Source organism: Sycon ciliatum, chromosome 1 (genome assembly GCF_964019385.1).
Source record: "Sycon ciliatum chromosome 1, ocSycCili1.1, whole genome shotgun sequence".
In the NCBI taxonomy this organism is placed as follows: Eukaryota; Metazoa; Porifera; class Calcarea; order Leucosolenida; family Sycettidae; genus Sycon; species Sycon ciliatum.
Genome location: NC_088643.1, coordinates 72,507,961 through 72,521,573, shown reverse-complemented (window position 1 = coordinate 72,521,573; position 13,613 = coordinate 72,507,961). Strand labels below are relative to the sequence as shown.

Below are 13,613 nucleotides of genomic sequence, written 5' to 3'. Positions count from 1 at the left end.
ACAGTGTGGAACAGGTAAGTCAATCCCTGTCCTAATTCTTTTAGAAGCACCATCGTCTTTCTCCTCCGTTCCCCACCAGGCTAATCCTCAATCTCCTCCTCATCATCATCATCCCTTTCCTCTTCCTCCTCCCCTTTCCTCCTTCTCCTCAGCCTTTTTCCTGGACCCCATTCTTTTTTCTCATGTTTTCACCGGTTCCAGTCAATTTTCCAAGAACCATACCGGTACTCAAAATTATACCAACATGGGGTACTGCTGTCCCCCCCCCCCCCCCCCCACCATCACCACAGTCAACTTGCAAAGTTGTAAGAACTGCTGTTCAATGGTTCGACTTACCCAGCGTGGTGCCCGTATTCCCTATCCAGGATAAGAAAGCAGTCTCTGAACTTGAAGACTAGAGCAATCAACTGTGTGCTTGCTGATATAAACCATGGTGATGAGGTCCATGTGCAGAGCAATGCATGCTACCGTGTATGAGACCCTGATGTAGTCATGATTCGCAGAGTGATGCATACTAGTGCACCCATGATGCAGTCATTCATGACATGATTCGCAGAGTGATGCATACTAGTGCACCCATGATGCAGTCATTCATGACATGATTCGCAGAGTGATGCATACTAGTGCACCCATGATGATGTCATTCATGACATGATTCATATGCATACTACTGTGTAAGGCCTTGTGATGAGCTCATCAAGCAAGCTGCCTCTACTCCAGCTGCTCAGTCACTGTGTCCCGGGGCTAGCTACATGTCTGGGGCACTGATGTGTTGGTCTCACCTGAGAGATGTCTTGGTTTTTGTGAAATCTCTCAGATCCCGATGACTGTCAGTCCAATCCATGCAAGAACGGTGCAACATGCATTGATCGAGTCAATGCCTTTGTCTGTGAATGTCAAGCTGGATACATTGGTGAACTGTGTGGAACAAGTGAGTGATGGAAAAGAAGTACAGTTTGTGCAGTCAGGAATAACATTAACTGAAGCCTGGCAATGGCAGTTTCGGTACAGGTCAGACCTCGCTATAACGACCCCCGCTATAACATAAACCTCACTATAACGTACAAATGTGAATGTCCCTGCCGAAACCGCATCACTTCTGTACAAAATTTCCTCGCTATAACATAATCCGCTATAGCGTAATGCTCGCTATAACGCACTGTTTGCTGGGTCCCGGGCGCACGGAGACCTCAGCATAATGTAAAAAATCGTATAAAAATGACTATGTACACGGCATGCATGCCTTTCTTGAGACTGAGCTGTCCACCTCGGAAGCAGGGAGTAGTAAAATACCGGTATTTTACTACTCCCATTACTTTTTTATAGGCTCTAATCTTGTCACATGCACAAGACACGCACTACATGACTCTTGTCACACCTTTGCTGACAAGCCTGTACACATCTTTGCTAGTCATCATCATACCTGTATGTAAAACAGTACAGTTGTAATCAGTAAGTGAAGAGCGTCATTTTGACATACATATTGCATATTGGTGTGCCCAACTCACTACAACATAAACCTCGCTATAACATAATTTCTCCCATCCCCCAGAGATTACGTTATAGCGAGGTCTGACCTGTAATTTACTTGTACTAAGACTCTGGACCCGGGGAGGGGGTGTTTCCTGGACCCGGGGAGAGGGGGGTGTTTCCTGGACCCGGGGAGAGGGGGGGTGTTTCCTGGACCCGGGGAGGGGGGTGTTTCATGGACCCGGGGAGAGGGGGGTGTTTCCTACTTCATGCCTACGTGCACACTAGATATGCACACCACACCGTTCCTTCTGTGTCTGTGTGTGTGAAAAAAAAGAAAAAAAATGAATTCACTAGCCATAAAAATCCACTTCAATCAGCCATGTGATGTAGACCAGGCTAAAATAGTAGTGGTCCATTCATCAACCTCGCAAGCTGTTGAATGGTGTAATCCCAGCACAAGTTTCTTTGCCTAACATAGCTTGTTGACTATCATCGTTTCAGAGATGGGCATGTGTGCATGTGTGCCTTATGCTATTTTAAACCTCTTTGTCTTCGTCTTCTTCTTCTGCATATGACTGATTGTGCATTATTTTTTTGTGTTCTGGTTGGACTTGGTCTCTGCTTATCTTAGATCCTGATGACTGTAAGTCGAGTCCATGCAAGAACGGTGCAACATGCAGAGATCAAGTTAACGGCTTTGTCTGTGACTGTCCAGCTGGGTATATTGACCCACAGTGTGGAACAGGTAACCTGTCCAACAATGCTCTTCTCTTGTTACTGCTGAACAGTGCTGTACTCAGTACTCAATATATGCATGATGAGTCACACGTCCTACCCCTCTCTCGTCCTCCTCCCTCACTCACTCATCTTCCCTCACACTCTCCTCCTCCCCCTCTATTGCTCACCCTCTTCCCTCATTCCTTTCGAAAACTGAATTCCTTTGCTAGAATCATAGATACTTAAAATACATATCCCCCGTGGTACTGCATGCACATATCGCAGAGCTGAATCAGGATTCAATGAGATCAAGTGGAGATGTACACCGTTCAAGAACATCTCCACCTAGACTTTCATGCATACCTCGATGACCGGGGAACCTATACAATTGACTTTGACCATTCTAATTTCTCTATAGTGCTACTGAGACAGGTAAGAAGTCGAGACGCTCAAGCACTGTAGTACAATACTGAAAACATCTTCTCCAGGATCTCGCTAAACAATCGATACATGCGTTCGGCAATGCTTGGCTGCCCTAGACTAGAGCTTGCCTACTCATTCCTACATTGGCAACTATACGTCTAAACTGCTGCAATTTAGGTTTCAGTGTTGAATCAACAGCCAGTCTAGGTGTACGCTACACCAGCATAGTCTCTGATGCAGCTTGAAGATATGTTCAATCTTGTTTCATCGATCTCACAGATCCCGACGACTGTATCTCCAACCCATGCAAGAACGGTGCAACATGCAGAGATCGAGTTAACGGCTACACCTGTGAATGTCCAGCTGGGTATGTTGGCCCACAGTGTGGAACAGGTAAGTCAATCCCTGTCCTAATTCTTTCAGAAGCACCATCGTCTTTCTCCTCTTCCCCCATCTCCTCCTCCTCCTCATCATCATCCCTTTCCTCCTCCCCCTCCCCTTTCCTCCTTCTCCTCAGCCTTTTTCCTGGACCCCATTCTTTTTTCTCATGTTCTCACCCGTTCCAGTCAATTTTCCAAGAACCGTACCGGTACTCAAAATTATACCAACATGGGGTACTGCTGCCCCCCCCCCCCCCCCACCACCACCACCACCGTCAACTTGCAAAGTCGTAAGCACTGCTGTTCAATGGTTCGACTTACCCAGCGTGGTGCCCGTATTCCCTATCCAGGATAAGAAAGTAGTCTCTGAACTTGAAGACTAGAGCAATCAACTGTGTGCTTGCTGATATAAACCATGGTGATGAGGTCCATGTGCAGAGCGATGCATACTACCGTGTATGAGACCCTGATGTAGTCATGATTCGCAGAGTGATGCATACTATTGCACCCATGATGCAGTCATTCATGACATGATTCGCAGAGTGATGCATACTACAGTGCATTTCAAAACTATGGACGCGTAGGGTTTTTGAAATATTTCAAATTTGGCTGGAACTTTTTGAGAATAGTTTTCGGAATATTGCTCAGGATCGCTCCACAATTACTCTCATATAGTTTCTAAAGGATTGGATAACCGACGCCCAATTTGGAAAAATTTATGCACAAAGTGATCACAGATTTTATGTGGTATAGATGCTGGCATAACGGTTTTTGCCTAGGTACACGTCTATAGTTTTGAAATGGACTGTAGTGCACCCATGATGCAGTCATTCATGACATGATTCGCAGAGTGATGCATACTAGTGCACCCATGATGCAGTCATTCATGACATGATTCGCAGAGTGATGCATACTAGTGCACCCATGATGCAGTCATTCATGACATGATTCGCAGAGTGATGCATACTAGTGCACCCATGATGCAGTCATTCATGACATGATTCGCAGAGTGATGCATACTAGTGCACCCATGATGATGTCATTCATGACATGATTCATATGCATACTACTGTGTAAGGCCTCGTGATGAGCTCATCAAGCTGCCTCTACTCCAGCTGCTCAGTCACTGTGTCCCGGGGCTAGCTACATGTCTGGGGCACTGGTGTGTCGGTCTCACCTGAGAGATGTCATGGTTTTTGTGACATCTCTCAGATGCTGATGACTGTCAGTCCAATCCATGCAAGAACGGTGCAACTTGCACAGATCGAGTCAATGGCTTTGTCTGTGAATGTCAAGCTGGATACATTGGTGAACTGTGTGGAACAAGTGAGTGATGGAAACGTTAATAAAAGATGAAATACAGTTTATGCAGTCAGGAATAACATCAACTGATGCCAATGGCAGTTTCGATAATTTTCTTGTAATACGACTCTGGAGGGAAGGGGGAGGGGGGAGGGGGTGCTTCCTACTTTATGCCTACGTGCACACTAGATATGCACACCATACCGTTTCTTCTGTGTCTGTGTCTGTGAAAAAAATTCACCGGCCATAAAATCCACTTCAATCAGCCGTGTGGTGTAGACCAAGCTAAAATTGGTAGCGGTCGTCAATTCATCAATTAACCTTGCAAGCTGTTGAATGGTGTAATCCCAGCACACGTTTCTCAGTCTAACATAGCTTGTTCATAAAGATAGTTTCAGAGATGTGCCTGTGTGCGTGTGTGCCTTATCTTATTAACCTCCTTGTCTTCGTCCTCTTCTTCTGCATATGGCTGCTAGTACATTACTGTTTGTGTTCTGGTTGGTCTTGGTCTCTGCTTATCTTAGATCCTGATGACTGTAAGTCGAGTCCATGCAAGAACGGTGCAACATGCAGAGATCAAGTTAATGGATTTGTCTGTGACTGTCCAGCTGGGTATATTGACCCACAGTGTGGAACAGGTAACCTGTCCAACAATGCTCTTCTCTTGTTACTGCTGAACAGTGCTGAACAGTGCTCTATTCAATACTCAATATATGTATGGCGAGTCAGACTTCCTACCTCTCTCTTCCTCTTCTATCGCTCACTCCTCCTCCTCTATCGCTCACTCCCTCTTCCCTCATTCCATCCTCCTCCTCCTCCTCCTCTTCCTCATCCTCCTCCTCCTCCTCCTTCCTCTTTTCATTTCCCTTTCAAGTTTTGATACCATCATTGAAAGGACCGAAACAGAATTCCTTTGTTAGAATCATAGATACTCACGGTAAGGAGTAACAAAATGACATACCGGTACTAGTCCCCCCCCCCCCCTCCCCCTCCGGTCACGTGTACTGCATGCACATATCGCAGAGCTGAATCAGGATTCGCTCGGAGATAAAGTGGAGATATACACCGTTCAAGCCGGAATATCTCAACCTACACTAGAGTTTCATGCATACCTCGATAACCGGGGAACCAATACAATTGACTTTTGACCATTCTCTATAGTGCTACTGAGACAGGTAAGAAGTCAAGATGCTCAAACAGTACTTCAGTACTTCAAAAGTAATACAAATGAAAACCGCAAACATCTTTTCCAGGATCTCGCTACACACCCGGTACATGTATTCGCTCAATGCTTGACTGTCCTAGAAGAGAACTTGCCTACTCATTCCCACCTTGGCAACTATATGGCTAAACTGCCGTAATTTCGGTTTCAGTGCTGAAGCAACAGCCATCAAGTTCTAGGTGTAAGCTATACCGGCCCAGTCTCTGATGCCTTAAGATCTGTTCAATCTTGTTTCATCGATCTCACAGATCCTGACGACTGTATTTCCAACCCATGCAAGAACGGGGCAACGTGCAGAGATCAAGTTAATAGATTTGTCTGTGAATGTCCAGCTGGGTATATTGGCCCACAGTGTGGAACAGGTAAGTCAATCCCCGTCCTAATTCTTTTAGAAGCACCATCATCTTTCTCCTCTTCCCCATCAGGCTAATCCTCTACCTCCTCCTCCTCCTCATCATCATCCCTTTCCTCCTCCTCCTACCCTTTCCTCCTTCTCCTCAGCCTTTTTCCTGGACCCCATTCTTTTTTCTCATGTTTTCACCCGGTTCCAGTCAATTTTCCAAGTACATGACGTACCGGTGGTGGAGACACACCTGGCAATATGGCGGTAAATACACGCCTGCCCACACACGCTCTCTAGGCTGCAAAGTTATTCTGGCACAGAGCTCTCCTTCTCACCGCCACCATTATTGGTTCGCGCCTGACGCCTATCGATGCATGGCTGGTGGTATATCCGACATAGCAGGCTGGTACATCAGATAGCGCATGGCACATAGCAGATGACACAGCAACAACATAGCTCGATTGTGACGTCCTGGTACTCAAAATTATAGCAACATGGGGTATTGCTGCCTCCCCCCACCACCACCACTGTCAACTTACAAAGTCGTAAGCACTGCTGTTCAATGGTTCGACTTACCCAGCGTGGTGCTCGTATTCCCTATCCAGGACAAGAAAGCAGTCTCTGAACTGTGGACTAGAGCAATCAACTGTGTGCTCGCTGAAATAAAACCATGGTGATGAAGTCCATGCGCAGAGCGATGCATACTACTGTATGAGACCCTGATGTAGTCACTGATGGCATGATTCGCAGCGCAATGCGGCATGCTGCTGTGTATAACCATGTGTTGAGCTCATCAAGCAAGCTGCCTCTACTCCAGCTGCTCAGTCACAGTGTCTGGGGCACTGATGTTTTGGTCTCACCTGAGAGATGTCTTGGTTTTTGTGACATCTCTTAGATCCTGACGACTGTAAGTCCAATCCATGCAAGAACGGTGCAACTTGCACAGATCGAGTCAATGGCTTTGTCTGTGAATGTCAAGCTGGATACATCGGTGAACTGTGTGGAACAAGTGAGTGATGGAAACGTTAAACTTGAAAAGTTTGTGTTTGTGCGTGCGTGTGTGTGTGGGGGGGGGGGGGGGGTGTATGTGCCTTATCTTCAATATTAATCTTCTTGTTTTTGTCACCTCTTTCTCCCCCTCTTCTTCTGCATATGGCTGCATGTGCATTACTTGTTGTGTTCTGGTTGATATTGGTCTCTGCTAATCTTAGATCCTGACGACTGTAAGTCGAGTCCATGCAAGAACGGTGCAACATGCAGAGATCAAGTTAATGGATTTGTCTGTGACTGTCCAGCTGGGTATATTGACCCACAGTGTGGAACAGGTAGCCTGTCCAACAATGCTCTTCTCTTGTTACTGCTCAACAGTGCTGAACAGTGCTGTATTCAATACTCAACTATAAGCTAGCCTTTGGGTAATCCTGAAAAAAAAGATTAATATTTCACGTATGACTACAGTCCATTCATTGGAAACTGGCACCCTAACTTTTTGTCTCCCGCACATAGTTGTAGATATCATGAAAACAACATTACATTCTGCATTGTGTGACCCGTGCAATTACTCCTTGCCACATTTGAGGCCACAAAAGTCCAAGAACAGGGAAATAGAAATTCAGCCAGGTTTTGCGAAATTAGGACAGGTATGCCCTGGCAAAATGTATGGAGAAGAAAGATCCAAAACCCACATTTTTGAGATTTAAAGTGGGTTTTGATCCTCAATTCAGCCCAAATCCGACTTTCAAAAGCCAGCGGGACTGTTTCCGATGAATGGACTGTAGTCTGACTTCCTGCCCCTCCTCCTCCCTCGCACACTCCTCAACTTTCACTCCCTCCACCTCCTCCTTCTCCTCATCCTTTTTTCCTGAATCCCGTTCTTTATTCTGATGATTTCACCATTCCAGTCATTGTCCAAATACATGTTGCTGTCAAAGTTGCAGTAACATAGGGTACTGCTGCATCCATGATATATACACAGAAGCCTTGCTTGGTACTTTAACATGTTTTTCGATATTTTGACAGGGTTATGGTTGTAGCCAGGAGCACTATGCGTCCTCGCCTTGTATACATGTAACATGCATCCATGATGTAGTCCTGATTCGCAGAGCAATGCGTACTACTGTGTAAGACCACGTGATGAGCTCATCAAGCTGCCTCTACTCCAGCTAGCTGCTCAGTCACTGTCCCAGGGCTAGCTTCATGTCTGGGGCACTGATGTTTTGGTCTCACCTGAGAGATATCTTGGTTTTTGTGACATCTCTTAGATCCTGACGACTGTCAGTCAAATCCATGCAAGAACGGTGCAACATGCATTGATCGAGTCAATGCCTTTGTCTGTGAATGTCAAGCTGGGTACATTGGTGAACTGTGCGGAACAGGTGAGTGATGGAAACGTTCAAAAAAAGTTTGTGTTTGTGCGTGTGAGTGTGTATGTGCCCTATCTTCAATATTAGCCTCCTTGCGTTTGTCCTCTTTCTCCCCCTCTTCTTCTGCATAATTATGGCTTCTGGTGCATTACTGTTTGTGTTCTGGTTGGTCTTGGTCTCTGCTTATCTTAGATTCTGACGACTGTAAGTCGAGTCCATGCAAGAACGGTGCAACATGCAGAGATCAAGTTAACGGCTTTGTCTGTGACTGTCCAGCTGGGTATATTGACCCACAGTGTGGAACAGGTAACCTGTCCAACAATGCTCTTCTCTTGTCACTGCTCAACAGTGCTGAACAGTGCTGAACAGTGCTGTATTATTCAACACTAAATATGTACAGTAAAAGTATTGGTCTTTAGAGCAAGGTCCCATACTTTGCGGCATACCGATCCTTGCAAACACATGTACTTCCTTGTACTATTACTCATATTATTGACAGGTGTTGGGAATAGAACGCTTTCGTGCAGACAAATCACCCGTGAGATTCACACCTCGCTCAAGGGCATTCAGCGCACCCGGCACTGTCACTTGCCGCTTCTGTTGACTGCTCGCACTCGCTTCTGAGCGCACTTCAACAGGGGGATTCCGAAGCGGAAAACCCCTCAACAAAAGCAACCTGATAACGCAGCACAGTAGGTATACTACATTGTAGATATCGAACGAAGTATACTATGTATGCTGGCATACACTGACGGGTGTGAGCAACCCTCACAACTCCCCATGTTCCGTCTGGTGTGTCTTCACATCTACATTTCTCAGATCCTGACGATTGTCTCTCAAGCCCATGCCGCAACGGTGCGACGTGCACAGATCGAGTCAATGGTGTCAGTTGTAACTGCACGACTGGATTCACTGGTCCACTATGTGAAACAGGTAAGCTGCGACGGAGTTGTTCTCATTGAGGTACACTGCAGCCCAGTGTTCACACCAATAGCAGTCCTAGGTTGGTGCAACGCCCGGCGTGTACTTAAGTGACTGGACTGGATTTCATTGAGCAGCACTGCATGATTGATTGCTGGGGCTTGGATCATCACCACAGTATGCACTGCTGTTGCTTTCTGGCTCGCCGGTGAGCAGTATTACAGTCAGACCTCGCTTAACCGCACACATCTGGTTTCCACAAGAAATATCCGGATAGGCGAGGGAACCGGATAATCGAACACGCATGCTCTATGCATGTATGTACGGCATATGCTGTAAATCGGTAACCAAAGATTTTCTTCCGGATGGTGAGGGATCTGGATAAAAGAGGACCGGATAAGCGAGGTCGGACTGTAATTGTCGATCAAATCAGGCAGCATGGGCTACTGCCTGGTGTGCGGTGGTGGTGCTGTGCGCATGTTACATAGTCTCAAACTCGTTCCAATCATGCATGCTCTGTACGAGTACTCTATGCTCCTCATTTCCTTTCCACAGTTCAATGCGGCACACCTCCTTCCATTGGGAATGGCTATCGGCGCTACACAACCACGCTGTACCAAGACAAGGTGAGAGACTGCTGTGCCTACATGCCTGCGAGTACGAACTGGTGCAAATCCAGTGTCGCTGTATTTGCGGGGCAAGAGGCTCTACGGACTCGAGACTGTATTTCCTTGGTCTGCATGTCACGGGACATAGTTCCCGGAGCCAATTGCACACATTTGAGTGCAATCATTGCTTTTTAGATTTTCTTCTGCACACAAATCCTGTGGACTTTGTTCCATGGACCGATGGTGAGGGGAGAAATTCCACACTTTTGCCCAGGCACACTTATGATAACACAACATTATTTTCTTTGAGCTTTGGGTCACTCACTGTTGTGCTACCCGATTGTTGTGTTCTGTGCATGCAGGTGAGATATACATGTGATCATGGTTACAGCATGCAGGGAATGCGGGAGCTGGTGTGCCAGATGAACGGGCAATGGTCACCCAAGCCACCAACATGCGAAGGTCAGTCAAGGCTTAGCACTCGCCGGTACTCGGTGTGAGCACTCTTTGCCTCGCCGGCACAATAGGACTGACAGGGGATGATGGGGGGGGGGGGGGGGGGAGCACTGCCCAGTTCAATACAGCTCAATATGCCCCGTCACACTGCAGTGTTGCAATCATGCCTTGCGTCCGAATGCCCTTCGTTCTGATGCATGGCTCTGGTCTAATGCATGGCTCTGTTCTGTTCTCACTGTGTCTGCAACTGCACTTCTCCGTCTTGTTTTGGATGTGCAGTGAAGTGTGGTGCACCACTACCGGCGGACTTTCTCCGCCAATACCAGACGTTGACAACCAGAGCTGGGTCACCTAACTGTGGGCAAACAGCTGCCGACATCATCATTGTGTGCGATGAGTCGGCAAGCATGCAGGCAGCACGCAAGGAGAGACTCCACACGCTCGTGGAAAGGCTGGACGAGTCGTTGAAGGAGCACGGCTTTGGTCTCTACCCTGGCATTCCCAACCAGTACAGTCTGGTCGGCTTTGGCAACTTCTACCGGCGGACAAACCGGCCAGTTCCAGCACCGCATGTTCTCGTCAACACCGCCAATCAACGAGTGTACGACATTAGCGGCTTTGGCCATGCGTGCAGCAATCTTCAAAATGATGGCTCACACGAAGACGGTTATTACGCAATCCAGTTCGCTTTGAACAACATCACTGACCCGCAGTCCAAGAGACAGCTGCTGCGACTGAGGGAGGCACACATTGCACCGATCATCCTCTTCATCTCCGACGAGGACCGAGACGTTCACCAACGCGGCGGTGCGCGGATCTCACGCAGCTCCGTCAAGAGAATGATCCGCAAGAGCGGAGCCCAGCTGGAGGCCATCGTCGACAACACCTTCTGGCACCAGGGTCAGGGCGGTTTCGGTGTCGACGCGACCGGCAAGCTCTACACGGCAGACAACTCCGGCGGATACACCACGTCCACTCCAGAATACATCAAGAGATACCTGCAGTTCCACTATCGCAAAACTCGCCGCGACTACACTTCGGTAGCGCTGGAACTCGGTGGCGCGGCGTGGGATTTGAAGGCCCTCATGCGCGTGGACCAGCTGGATCAATCGTACGTGGAGGCCTTCGTCAACCGCACCGTCGCCATGGTGGAGCAGAAAGTTCACAAGTGCTGCTCGTGCCAGTGTGTCACAGCGGACACTGATCGTGTTCTGCGATGTGACATGGCTGCCGGTGATGGCGAGTGCAAGAAGAGAGCAGTCAACGTGTTCCGTGGCTGAAAACAAGACGTAGTACATTTCCCCATGCTTCTTTTTAACCATTACCCTACTACTACTATGTGGTAAATGGTTAATGCTATTCTTCTAGCCCCATCTAGCATGCCCTACTCCTATTTGCTGCATGAGGAGGTAAGTAGATACCCAAGCCCACAACTGACTCTTGACTCCCTATGCTTTTGCCCGCTTGCAGTACATGTGCAGATTTGCACATTTTTGAACACCTTGTCCCTTCCCTGAAACTGTCCTTTCTCGCCAGCTTTGAACTAATTTTTAATAGTAGAACACACCTTTTATTCCACTCATCCGTCTTTTTGTCTGCGAAGGCAGCTTTCTTTGGCAGCTGATAAATATTTCATTCTAGTTTTCTTCTTTTTTGCTGTGTTTGCAGCTATTTGCAGCTTACTAATATAAACAAAGAACTTGCATCAAAACCAGGGTGCTGCTGTGCCATTTGATAGACTAGATGAGGTTAGGAGGCGATACGATACAAGGTCCCTGAACCGAGTCCGTCGCCAACCTGAACTAGAGTGAAAATTCAAGTGGGTACATCGACTAACAGATCTAGTTCCCAAATAACAGCAGTGGAAGACAACAAGAATGGCTTGGTCAACACAAATTGGCAATCGTCAATATGCAAAATTCAGAATAAACTTCAATACTAATGATATGTACAGTATCTGACAGTGCAGTGGTGAACATTCGCCAACGAACATGGAGAGGAACAAGACACTGGCTTTGCAGTTCAATGCTCGCAGGAATGGATCACATGCAGTTCAGCAATACACAGAATGACAATCATAAAGTCATCAAGTCCAGCTATGACGACACGCACACACACGAGCGCGCGCGCACACGCACACACACACACACACACACACACACACACACACACAGTATTAAAGTTACTTACAGAATATATACAACTTTTCAATCGTGCTATTTACACAAGTTTTCACGTGGAAATGCTGCAGTCCACCACACAGCTCACAAGTGATAGGCAGGCTGCACAACCCAGTTGCCTTTCGGCTTTGTTGGATCAGACGGTTCTTTCCGCGACGAGGTGAAGAGTGACTTGTAGACTCGGCTTGCGGACGGGTCTTCAGCAACGGTCTTGTACTGCTTGGCAGTCACAAGTCCTGTCATGGCTGCCTCAGCTACATTAAGCGCATTGCGAGTAGCGCCAGTTAGAACTACATTCGCCTCTCGCGTCGGCTTGGCCGAATCACTGCTCTTGGCCACTCTGGCCTTCTTCGCAGCACTTCCCTCAGTGGTAGACTTTCCTGTGCAAGCATCATCATCTTCTCCCAACGCAGCCTCGGCTTTGCGCTTTGATGCTTTCTTTGCTAGCTTGGCTTCTTTCTCAGCCTGCCGACGTTCCTCTATCTGGGCACGAATTGCATGTTGTTCCTCCTTATCTGGATTCAGGGTGCGCACAGCATCAGGCGTGTGCTCTGCATTGCACTTTTGACAGCGGGATCCACCAACCTCTTTCAGAGCTCGCTCCGACATCACACAGCCGCATGTTGCAATGTACATAAACTTATGACGACCGCTCATCTCGATTCCCACGATCGGGCACACAAACTGAGCATCGTACATGTCCACGTAGGTCTCTGCCTTGGCTCCATCAGTTGGCTTGTCACTGGATGATCCCTTACTGGTGAGCTGAAGCACAACAACGTCCTTCAGGCTACGAACGTGAGAAGCCACTTCAGGCTTAGACTTACTTATCAGCATCTCCAACACGGCCTCCTTATTGTACAGGTTTCCGAGCTCGCAGGACACAACAGGTTCGCGAAGAGGTTCACCGGTCAGAGCACATTTCTTCCATTTGATATCCAATTCCACGTCTCGTTCTAGCAAAGCTTTCTTCTTCTTCACACGAATCATGTCCGCTCGAAGCGGTATCGAACCACCATCACATCCCATCTTGACGGCGAGACAAGTCACGGAGCTCTGCCTCGCACCACTCCAACTTGAAATGTGCGTTTCTACACTAAAAAACAATGAACATCAGCGTCTGGTTTGTATGTGTAGAGCACTTCCAAACAACAACACTTTTTCAACAACAACACTTTTTCTGGATCGACATGACACAGTCGATATAGTCATTCCATTCTGGCAT

The 13,613-nt window shown here is 47.5% G+C and overlaps 2 protein-coding genes across 2 annotated transcripts in view; one reads left to right on the top strand and one right to left on the bottom strand.

Annotated features, from left to right (window-relative positions):
* The window catches only part of LOC135805304 (fibropellin-1-like), a 19,251-nt gene extending 7,329 nt beyond the window's left edge, over positions 1 to 11,922 (top strand). The window contains exons 8-22 of the mRNA XM_065319324.1: positions 1 to 14; positions 818 to 931; positions 2,105 to 2,218; positions 2,893 to 3,006; positions 4,206 to 4,319; positions 4,820 to 4,933; positions 5,766 to 5,879; positions 6,756 to 6,869; positions 7,072 to 7,185; positions 8,122 to 8,235; positions 8,416 to 8,529; positions 9,043 to 9,156; positions 9,700 to 9,770; positions 10,115 to 10,214; positions 10,488 to 11,922. The exon at positions 1 to 14 is cut by the window's left edge and continues 100 nt beyond it. Coding sequence (XP_065175396.1) covers positions 1 to 14; positions 818 to 931; positions 2,105 to 2,218; positions 2,893 to 3,006; positions 4,206 to 4,319; positions 4,820 to 4,933; positions 5,766 to 5,879; positions 6,756 to 6,869; positions 7,072 to 7,185; positions 8,122 to 8,235; positions 8,416 to 8,529; positions 9,043 to 9,156; positions 9,700 to 9,770; positions 10,115 to 10,214; positions 10,488 to 11,488 — 2,440 coding nt within the window. The 3' untranslated portion in view covers positions 11,489 to 11,922. The remainder of the gene's footprint in view (positions 15 to 817; positions 932 to 2,104; positions 2,219 to 2,892; positions 3,007 to 4,205; positions 4,320 to 4,819; positions 4,934 to 5,765; positions 5,880 to 6,755; positions 6,870 to 7,071; positions 7,186 to 8,121; positions 8,236 to 8,415; positions 8,530 to 9,042; positions 9,157 to 9,699; positions 9,771 to 10,114; positions 10,215 to 10,487) is intronic.
* Positions 11,923 to 12,086: 164 nt separating this feature from the next.
* Positions 12,087 to 13,541, bottom strand: LOC135805305 (replication termination factor 2-like). Its single transcript, XM_065319325.1, has one exon. It carries the CDS (start codon positions 13,415 to 13,417, stop codon positions 12,473 to 12,475), a length of 945 nt encoding a protein of 314 aa, XP_065175397.1. The 5' UTR covers positions 13,418 to 13,541; the 3' UTR covers positions 12,087 to 12,472.
* Between the last annotated feature and the right edge of the window lie 72 nt (positions 13,542 to 13,613).